The sequence below is a fragment of the Saccopteryx leptura genome, chromosome 3 (genome assembly GCF_036850995.1).
Source record: "Saccopteryx leptura isolate mSacLep1 chromosome 3, mSacLep1_pri_phased_curated, whole genome shotgun sequence".
NCBI classification, from domain to species: domain Eukaryota; kingdom Metazoa; phylum Chordata; class Mammalia; order Chiroptera; family Emballonuridae; genus Saccopteryx; species Saccopteryx leptura.
The window spans coordinates 128690991-128701631 of NC_089505.1; the positions used below are offsets into that span (position 1 = coordinate 128690991).

The window sequence follows — 10641 nt, forward strand, 5'->3', positions numbered from 1 at the left end:
AATATGCAAATGCCAGCAGCACCAAGGTCATCAGAAGGCTGGAGCCAGAGCTTCAGGAAAGCTACCCTTCAGCCTAGGCTTTATGTCCCAGAGACTTGAATTTAGTTCCTGCCAGCCATTTATGGGTGTGTGACCTTGAGCAAGTCACTACGCCGCTCTGAACCTCAGTTTTCTCACCTGTAGAATGGAGTTAATACCAATTCTGATTTCCCAGCATTTCTGTGAGGACCAAGTGAGCTAATCTGTGGAAAGCAAGGATGTGCATGCACAATGCCTAGCTCAGCATCCAGCGGCCATCTGTCTCCTTTCCTAGTTGGACGAAATGAAACCACTCAGATTTGTGGAGTGTGTGTGTGTGTCTGTGTGTGTTTGCAAGCACTATGGGAAGAGAAACCCTGCCCATGATCTCAAAAGTTGGAGATCAGCTCCTGAGGCCTCAAAATACTGCCCTCCACATTCTCGAGGCGGTGGTTTCCCACCTCCATATGTGTGTTTATGCATTTTCTTCTGCCAGGAGGTTCATTCCTGCCTCCACTTCTCTAAGCTCTTCCTGTCCCTGAAATCACCTGCCCACCACCTCAGTCCGCCCTCTCCCCCATTTGACAGAGAAGGAAACAGAGACCCAGGGAAGCAAGATGACTTGCCAACTGTCTCATAGTCGGGGCAGGGCTGGGGCCGGTACCCATTTCCTGGCCCCTGCCCCCAAGTGGGCTCTTCTCCAATGTTATTATTCTTTTCCAAGGCCGGTTCTGGGCCGGAATGAGGGAGACTGTAGGAAGGGCAGGAGGAAGCAGAGAGGGGACGGGACTCACTAAGGAGACTCCGTGGCTCTTGTGCATCCTTGGTCCTGGCAGCACCATCTGGGGACGAGGACAAGAAGCCTGCGTCTCTTGATGCTCGCTGGATTGGGCCTTCCCTCTGTGACCCCAGTTACTCCTTCGATACCCATCAGGCTGGTGCCACTGTCCCCATTTCACAGAGGAAGCCACAGATACTCAGAGAGGTTAAGCAACTGGCCCAAGTCATCTCGGGCATGGCTGGCAGCTCAGGGATTCTCCTGTGGCCCGTGGTCTCCCACACTGACATTCTGACTGAGGTCACACCTGCGTCTGCCCTGCATAGAACATCCGAGTGGCCAGTGTTTGGGGGCAGCCCTGGGCCTGGGGGAAGTGGGGGGGGGAGTGAGAAAGGAAGACAGGGAGAAGGGGCACGCGGGCAGAAGAGCATGTGTGTGTCTGTGTGTGTGCTGGGGTCCCTGGACCGCTGGCTGGCTGTGCCCTTGGCCTTCCTGCTAGGTCCCCACCCCCTGGGTGTGGCAATCAGAATGCCCACACCTTTGTTTGTGAGGCTGGCCGACCAGCACTGCCTCCCTCCCCACCTGCCCCTGCTGGCCAGCTGGAATCTGGTACAGTCGTCACCCCAGGCAAGTCACTTCCCTCCCTGAGGCTGCCATGTCCTTGGTACAACAGGGACTCGTAATATTCACCTGGCAGTGTGTCTGGGGGTTCGAGTAAGAGTCAAATGCACCAATGAACATAACATTCTGAGCTCAGTGCCTGGGCACAGGCCGGGACAGAGGGCACCCCTGCAGTGGCGGCCTCACTATCACCCAGGGCCTGCCCTGAGCCGTGAGCCCGGGCGATGAATGTGGGAGCCTGCACGTGTGCGTGTACCGGACCAAGCGGAAAGGGGAAGAAGCCCAGCAGGTAGCTTGAGACAAGGATGTTACTTTTTAAAGAAATATACTGTATTTTCTCATGTATAAGACACACCTTTTCCTGAAAAATCTGGGATTTAAAAACTGGGTGCGCCTTATACAGTGGTTGTAGTTTTGTTTTGTTTTTTAACTTGCATTTCCTGCTTTTTCGTGCTTGTTTTTGCGCTCATTGTTGAAGACAGTGACTTGTTATCAGGCACAGATGAGGACAAGCTAGTGGATAGGAGTTTTGACAGTGACGAGGAGTTGTATGAATTTTATGATGAATAAAACTTGAGTTCAGTAACTTTATGTAATATATTATTTTTTCAAATTTCGGGCCTAAAATTAAAGTGTGTCTTATACATGGAAATGTCTTATTCATGAGGAAATACAGCAAGTTTGAGTTACCTTATTTATAAAAACATAATAGGGGTTTTAAGATTTAAAATTCAGTTTTCAACTAAATTAAATTTAACAGTAATCACAAACTCTTGGGTGTCCAACTCTGTGCTAGACACGAGTTGGTGGGAGAAGAGAGAGGAAGGCCCAAGACAGAGGGCTCACCGTCCAGGGGGCAGACCCCTGGCGATAAGCCAGAGGCTGGCCATGGCTCTGCAGAAAAGCAACAGCAAAGGCTGTGGGGCGAGGCGGGCAGGGGGGGCACCAGCCCCAGCGTGGTCTGCATCCTGCCTGGAGCCTCTCACTTCGTCCTCACAGCAACCCTGTGGGACACCTTGGGACAGATGTTGGAATCCTATTTTGCACATTAGAAAACTGAGGCTTAGAGAAGCGAAATGACTTACCACCTGATGGTGTGGTGGAAGCAGAATTTTAACCTGGTCTAATTCCAAATGCTTATTACCCACTCAACCTGAGATTTCCACCACGAATCCATCTGTGACTCTGTGTGTGTGTGTGTGTGTGTGTGTGTGTGTGTAAGGGTTGGGAGGAGGGGAGGAATGACAGATAAAAGCAACCTGCCTGATCATATTTTTGTAACTTGAGGAAGAGGAAAGGGAGGGATTGAAGAGCTGAGACAGGAAGTGGTAAACACTTACCCACTCACATACAAACACTCTACTTGTTTTTGGATTATGGGTCAGATTATTAGGCTTTTACAATGTTTTCTCTTGTGATTTTAGTTAGCAGATGAGCAGCTGTTCATTGGCTCTTCAGCTTCTCTTTATCCTTTGAACTCCGGGGGCTCCTCCCGCCTGGGCCAGTCCCAGCCCATTAGGATGGAGAGTCTCGGAGCTGCAGCACAGGGTGGGACACACAAGGTGCTCACCCCTGCTGTGCTCCTGTGGGTGGTAATCTTCTCAATTGGCCAGGGGTCCCACAGCTGCTGCTCTGCTATTCCACCTCCTCCTTCCCTGGCCCTCACTCTGACCTCATCTCTGCCCTCATCTTTCCAGACGCCCCTAATGATACAGGGAAACCCAGCTACTCTCTCTCAGCACACCCTCCACCCCAGATTTCCAGGTGGTGGTTTGGGAGGGGTCTTCCCTCACCACCCTCCAGCTCCCTGCACCACACTCATCATACTCCCACTTCGCTGACCTCTCCAGAAAGAGCAAAGGCCTTGATGTCAGGCAGAGTGGAGTGGATCAAATGCCACTTACTGTGACCTTGAGCAAGTTACTTAGCCTGGCTGTGCCTCAGTTCCCACATCTATAAAATGGGATCAGAGGGTTCTTGTGACACTGTCTAAGGCAGGGATCGGGAACCTATGGCTTGTGAGCCAGATGTGGCTCTTTTGATGGCTGCATCTGGCTCGCAGACAAATCTTTAATAAAAAAAATAACGTTAAAAATATAAAACATTCTCATGTATTACAATCCATTCATTTCCTACTGCTCATGTTCATGGTTGCGGGTGGCTGGAGCCAATCACAGCTGTCCTCCGGGACAACATCAAATTTTTATTGGATAATGTATAACGTAAATGGGTCGTTGTATGGCTCTCACAGAATTACATTTTAAAATATGTGGCGTTCATGGCTCTCTCAGCCAAAAAGTTTCCTGACCCCTGGTCTAAGGTACAGTTGGGGAAGGCACCCACAGAAGACATGAATATTACTGTGTGAAGCTGTGTGTTGTATGAAGGAAGGCTTCAAGGAGGAGGTGAGACTTGGGCTGGGTTTTGACGGATGGAGTCTGCTTTCTAGGCAGAGGGAATAGGAGCTGCATGGGGAGGTATGAAGCAGCATAGCATATTTGGAGAAGAATAAGTAGTTTAGAATCGCTGGGAAGTAGGTTCAAGGGAAGTAGGAGGAAGTACGGGTGAAGAGGCGGGCAGGAGCCGGATTTCTGGGACACAGCAGTCATTCTTCAGAGCCATCGTGTGCTCTTCCTGGGAAGCTTCTGGCTGCCCTCTTTCCAGGCTCATTCCCTGCTCCACACCAAAGCCCTCGGGCTCCGCAGGTCCGCCCTCTGCCAGGAGTGCCCTCCCCTCCTTCCTGCCAGTCCACTCCTGCCTGTTCCAGAAGCCTCCCGCAGTCACTTGTGCCCGACAGAAGTGTTCCTTCTCTGAAACTCAGTCATGCCACTCTATCCTCAGGACTGGCCCCTACAGGTCACTGCTGATGTCCTCAAAGTTCACGACCCTTGTCAGCCTCTGGGGACCTGTCTTTGGTTCAGAAAGTATGGTCTTTGGCAGGGGTCTCCAAACTTTTTACACAGGGGGCCAGTTCACTGTCCCTCAGACCGTTGGAGGGCCAGACTATAAAAAAAAAAACTATGAACAAATCCCTATGCACACTGCACATATCTTATTTTAAAGTAAAAAAAACAAAATGGGAACAAATACAATATTTAAAATAAAGAACAAGTAAGTTTAAATCAACAAACTGACCAGTATTTCAATGGGAACTATGCTCCTCTCACTGACCACCAATGAAAGAGGTGCCCCTTCCAGAAGTGCGGCGGGGGCCGGATAAATGGCCTCAGGGGGCCGCATGCGGCCCGCGGGCCGTAGTTTGGGGACCCCTGGTCTTTGGTGTACATCACTCAGAGATGACTGACACATGGCACACTCCATGTAATGAATGCCTGAGACCTCAGCCAGTCGTAGGCACATCTCTGACTTGTCCCTTTGGCTCCTGCTCCCAGAGGAAGGGCCCAGGCCAGACTAGCTAGTGAAGAAACAAATGTTACCCCATCCCTCTGTCCATGAGCTTCTTCAAGACAGGGCCTGTCATACAGCAGGTGCTCAATAAATGTTAAGGTGCTGAGTATATGCCTCTCGGACATGCCCAGCATTGACCAGCTTATGCACACTTTCACCTCACGATTCACTTGGATAGTCTGTACACTGAGATCACTATTGTTTAATGTTCATGAAGCCAGACACTCAGGCCAGAGTGACTTGTTCATAGCCACACAGCAAAATAATGAGCTGGGGGCCTCAGCCCTCTAACTGTAATGAAATCATTGTCATTATCCTGACCGTGGCTACTTATTGGTCACCTACTCTGTGCCAGCTGCTTTATAAGCGCGATCTCTGCTAATCCTCAAATGACTAAATGAGGAGCTTCAAATCCCCCACTTTCTCCTGGGACTGTTTGGGGATATGACCACAGCCTCTCTGTCCAAACCTGGAGAGTATCACCTGGGCCAGGCCTGAGGACACAGCACACAGCCTGGTGGCCATCTCCCCCAATGCAATCAGCTCTCTCCCTGGAGCACTGGGCAGTGCCCTGCTTGGTACTCTCTCTTCTGGGAGGTCACTCACTATGTAAGTGGCCCCCACCAGGGAGGGAGAGCCAGCCTCCATTCCATCCCTATGCCAAAACCTCTGCCTTCCTGCTCACCTCCTCCTGGAAGCCTTCCCCTGGTGAACCCCTTCCAGAGAGCAGGAAGGGCCCTTGAAGACCACCCAGTCCTCGTCCCTGCCCCCCTTTCATAGATGGAAAAACCACAGCTCAGACAGGAGAAGGCCCCTGTCAGGTCTCCTCGCTCATAGCCCAGGGCTCTTTAGGCCTCACTCTGATGCCAAGACCAAACTCAATAGAAACAGGGCAGCTGGTGTTCAGGGCCTCAGGTGCAGCCTTTAGAACAGGAAATTTGGGTCCCTGCTGGCCCCATGCGTTGTCACAGCTACACTCAGTGTGGGACGGAGGTGACTCTCCCAGGTCAGAAGAGGCAGTGGTTGTCTGTGACCTGGTGGTCTCTGTGAAGGCTGTATTCCACGTACTTTCCAAATATCAGCTCTTAGTTATGAAACTAGCCAGATAAGAACATCCTAATTTTACAGACGAGGAAGCTGAGTACATAGTGCCATTAGCACCCCCATTTTACAGAGAGGGAAACAGAAGTTCAGTGATGCTAAGGAGCGACTGGAGGTGAGAGAGCTCGGGGGAGTTGGGACCTGGGCCTGGGTCCCCTGACCCGTAGTCTATCTTCTTACCCTCCACCCTGCACTGCTCCTCTTCAATCAAGTCCATGCCGTCTACCCCACATCCCCTGAGGTGTAGACCCCACATTTCCTCTCTGAAGCCATAAGCTTTTGTGCAAACAACTCAAAGGGAGTCTGCAGAGGTTTTGTGAGTGGAGGCCTGTGTGAAGGCATGTTATTTAAACATCACAAATCGAAACCATTATAAAATGTTGTTATCAGTTCAACTTTGCCTGTGCTAGGCCTTCACAGAAAAGTCATGGTACCTTTCTGAACCGAGGTTCCCTCTCTGTGGGAACGAGGACAGCGTCCTCTGTTCCTCTGTCATCCAATGCAGGCTGCCTTTGAGATATCAGCAGTGATCTCTCCCTCCTGATTTTGGTGCCCTGTGCAATCTCCTCCCTTTGAGTGTGGGCTAGACCTACTGACTCATTTCTACTGAACAAAATATAGCAAAAATGACAGAATGTCCATGTGGCAAGGATTTGAGGAAGGCCTCTGGCCAGAGCCAGCAAGGAACTGAATCCTGTCCACAATCATGTGAGAGAGCTTGGAAGGAGAGCAAGCAAGCCTTCAGATGAGACCACAGCCCGGAGGCACCCTGCTAAGCCAAGCCTAGATTCTTGATCCACTAAAACCCTGAGATAATAAATGCTTATTGCTTTAAGCTGCTAAGTTTTGAGAGGTATTTGTATACAGCAATAGGTAACTAATATACCTAGTATTTGTCTATTTATTGCCAGGATGCTGCACCTATACTTATTCAAGATACATTTAGTGAGTGCCACTGTGTACCAGGCACCACGCTAGGTATTGGGTTTAAAGTGGTAAGCCAGACAGATGTCCTCACTCTCAAAGACCTCAAGGTTGAGTTGGGGAGACAGACTTGTAGGAGGGCAGCGTGAACAGTGCTATGGGAACCCAGGGAGGCACCTAACCCAGCCTGGAGAAGTCAATGGAGGGATATCTGAAACGGTGGAGAACCTTCCAGACAAAGGTGAGCAGAAGAGTGAAAGGTAAGAAAGGCTGAGAGAGTGCCAAGACAGATCGTAAGGAGACTTGGCTTAGGGGGAAGCAAGGGGAAACAGACCATGGGAAAAGCCTGGCTGGAAGGAGGAACATGACAGAGGGAGGGCAGGGATCGCACAGGGCCGCAAATGCCCACTGCAGAGCCTTGGACTTAATCTGCCAGGCAGTAGGGAGTCACTGGGGGTTGCAAGCAGCTGAAGGATGTGGCTAGCAAGATGGAGCAACATGACACTGGCAGCAGGTTGGAGGACAAGGCAGAAGGGTCAAAGCAGAGGACAGAAACTCAGGCAGGATAATGGTGACCACCCTGGTCCAGGCAGGGAATGATGGACACTGGACTGGCAGAGGGGGGCTGGAAAGGAGGGGACAAACCTCAGAGACATCAGGAGGTGGGATGGATGGGATCTGAGGTCTGAAGGGATGGGGATGGGGGGTGAGGGGCAGAGAGGAGGTAAGAATGCTGCCCACGTTTCTGGGCCTTTTACTTAGGTGGGTGTGCACAGACACATGGACATGTACTTGGTAGGAGGGGCACGATGACAGAAATGAGGTGGCCAAGTTGAGTTGGTGTTGCCAGAATAAAATAATATGCAAGCTGCCTGGATAGGAAGATGGTCTACTTCTAGCCCAGCGGAAAAAAGCTACAGACTTGGTTTGTGACCCACAGATCATGCTAGAGAGGAGAGGCACATTAGAAAGTTCCCCAGTAAATCAAAGGGCTCCAGGGTTTGGAGAGCCTGAGGGTGCGCGGCATAGACTTTTGAGGCCACGACCTCAGCCCTCCCAGCCTGGGAGGGGTCACCTACCAGCTGCCCGTAGCTCAGTGCCTTGTCGTAGAGCGTGATGCCCGCCGCCAGCACCCGCGCGCGCTCCTCTAGGCTGGCGCAGCCCACGTCGAAGCCGTGTGCATAGCCCTGTTCTGCCAGGCAGCGCGCGGCACGGAGCTGGGGGTTCCCGTCGGTCTCCGAGTCAGTCGCCAGGCCCATGAGGCCGGCCAGCCTCCCGGCGCAAGCCTCTTCCTCTTCCTCCTGCCCCAGCCGCCCGTACACGTGCGCCAGATTGGCCCAGGCGTTGAGGTTGCCGGGGTCCTCGCGGGCCACCTCGAGGAAGCGCTCGCGGGCCTCCTCCAGCTCCTCCAGGTAGAAGGCAAAGGTGCCCAGGAGGTGGCGCACCGCCGAGCGCTGCGGGGCGGCCAACAGCTCGAGCTCCTGCCGCACGACATCCCGCTGCAACTTCAGGTCTCTGGCGCGGAGCGAAGCCGGCGAGCGCGGCTCGAAGTTCAGCTGCATCTCCAGGTGGAAGTGGCCTGGGAGGTAGTCCAGGTCGTCGATGAGGGCGTTCAGGTCCTCAGCCACGGCCTCGGGGTCCGCCATGTCTGCCCCGCTGCTCCCCGGGCCTGGCCCTTGCCCGGGAGGCTGCAGAGGGCAGTGGATGGGGCGTCCCCGAGCTAGCCTGGCGCGGGAGATGAAGGAAGGTCAGCGCTCGGGGGCCCAGGGCGCGGCCACCTCCGGGTCCTGGGGCGTTTCCCGCTGGTGGGTGGGTCCCTGTGGGTGTTTCCGCTTTCGCTGTTCAGCTGCTCTTAGAGTCCTGAATTGCACAACCAGGTGTGCCAGACAAACAGGTGCATTGCCAAATGTGGGGCGCACAAACCCCGGTGAATGGCAAAAGGCGTGTTTTCCCTCTCTCTGCTGAAGAAACTGAGGCTGACATAACAGATGGCTCCAGAATCTGGATGAGTTAGAAACTCTTGCAGCCAGGAAACTCCCAAACCTAGTTATGAGTTCCATATCCACTGTGTGATTCTATACAGTGTCAAGATTCCATACATCTCACTAGATGTGACCAGGGCAAGTTACTCTCCCTGTCTGAGCCTTAGTTTCCTCTTCTGTATAATGGGGGTAGGGGAGAGGTTGCAGCAGTACCTGCAAGAGAGAAAGAGTGAGTTGCTGTGATGGGGAGGCTGTGGGCTAACCAGGGCAGGCTGCCTTGCTGCACAGCTGACTCAACCTGGCCTGCTCTGGTCTGTCTGGCAGCCAGGAACCAGGACTCCCATCCCAGTGGACCTTGGCCTATATCCTGTGGTCACTCCTCCATGAGTCCTATAGCCAAGAGACTCAGGCTGGGACAGAAGCAGGTCCAGGCAGTCTGGGCCACACTGAGAATACCTGAGCAGGTCAGGGCTGGTTTCAAGGATTCCTTATGCACAGGACTTGGTAGTGTACACAGCCACACCACACTGACACCCCCAACACAGCTCCAGGAGGCTGCAGTCATATGTCCATATCACACCAGAAAACTGAACCTTAGCCAGGGCCACTTGACCAGGGCCACCAGTTAGGAAGCAGAAGGGCCAGGATTCAAACATGAGTCTCTGAGTATTTTTGTACTTTTGGGAAATTGGACTTTGTTAATTTATTTGTTCACTTGTCTTCAACAAATATTTACTGAGCATTTACTATGTGCCAGGTACTGCACCAGGAGTGAAGGAGACACAGTTTCTGCCCTGGACCTCCTGAAGGCCCCTTTCCAAGGGCGGATAGTGACCTTTTACTGAGCCACATGCCAGAAGCATACCTAAATTAGCCCGTTTAATCCTCACAGCTATCTGGAGAGACAGAGATTATTAGCTTTATTTTGCAGGTAAGAAAGTTGAGAAACAGAAAAGGAAATGGCTTGCCCAAGGTAGCAGAGTTGGGAATGGGCAGGGTCTGTGCTTGGGTGACCCGGGGTTCTGTTCTGTACATGTTCAGCTCAGCAGTGCAGGGTGGACACTCCTCCAGCCATGCCATGTGCCTGCCTGACCTGATGTCTGAGCTTCATGGCCGTGCTGGGCGTCCATTTAAATGCTTCCTATTTAAATGCTATATTAGGATGTCTGGGATGTCAGAAAGGCATTGGGTGGGGCCTGGAAGAACTGTCCCAGTAATCCACCATGGGTTAGATGCAGAGAAAATCCTATTTCTGACTTACCGTTAAGTCCTGTCATTGTAAATGGGCTGTGGCTCCCTGCTATGACAGATAGGTAAGAGGAAGAAAGAGAGCTGGCCATCTTCTGTTGGGAGCATATATTTTCAACTCCTTTCTTTACCTAGCAGGTCATACATATATGTCAATGCTGAGTTTGGAGTTCTCCAGGAAGCCTTCCCTGATCTACCCACCCAAGGGCTGGGTCAGAGGCCTTCCTCTCTCATAGGCCTGGCCAAACTTGGTGATCATTGTTTCCCCCACTAGACTCTCAGGGCTAGGACCTCATGTGGGTCCCACTCTTCCTAGGGGGGGGGGGGGATTTCTGAAAGAAGATGAGTCCTGACTCCATCCTTGTAACCTTTCTGTCCCTCTCTGCAGCCTTACTCATGCCCTTTCCTCTGGCTCTCCTTCGCTCCCCAAAGGGAGAATGAACCAGGTGCCCTCTTTGCCCAGGTTGAGGCTTCTATGGGTCGGTCTCAATGTTCCCATGAGCATAAGGGGAATATTAAGAGGCATGTTCTGCCTGACAATGCAGTGGCCCAGTGGATAGA

General features: G+C 52.2%; 1 protein-coding gene across 3 annotated transcripts in view; it reads right to left on the reverse strand.

Annotated features, from left to right (window-relative positions):
* The window catches only part of TTC22 (tetratricopeptide repeat domain 22), a 29370-nt gene extending 20729 nt beyond the window's left edge, over positions 1-8641 (reverse strand). For all 3 annotated transcript variants that reach the window (XM_066376383.1, XM_066376384.1, XM_066376382.1), the window contains exon 1: positions 7930-8641. In XM_066376383.1, coding sequence (XP_066232480.1) covers positions 7930-8496 — 567 coding nt within the window. In that variant the 5' untranslated portion in view covers positions 8497-8641. The remainder of the gene's footprint in view (positions 1-7929) is intronic.
* Positions 8642-10641: the final 2000 nt, after the last annotated feature.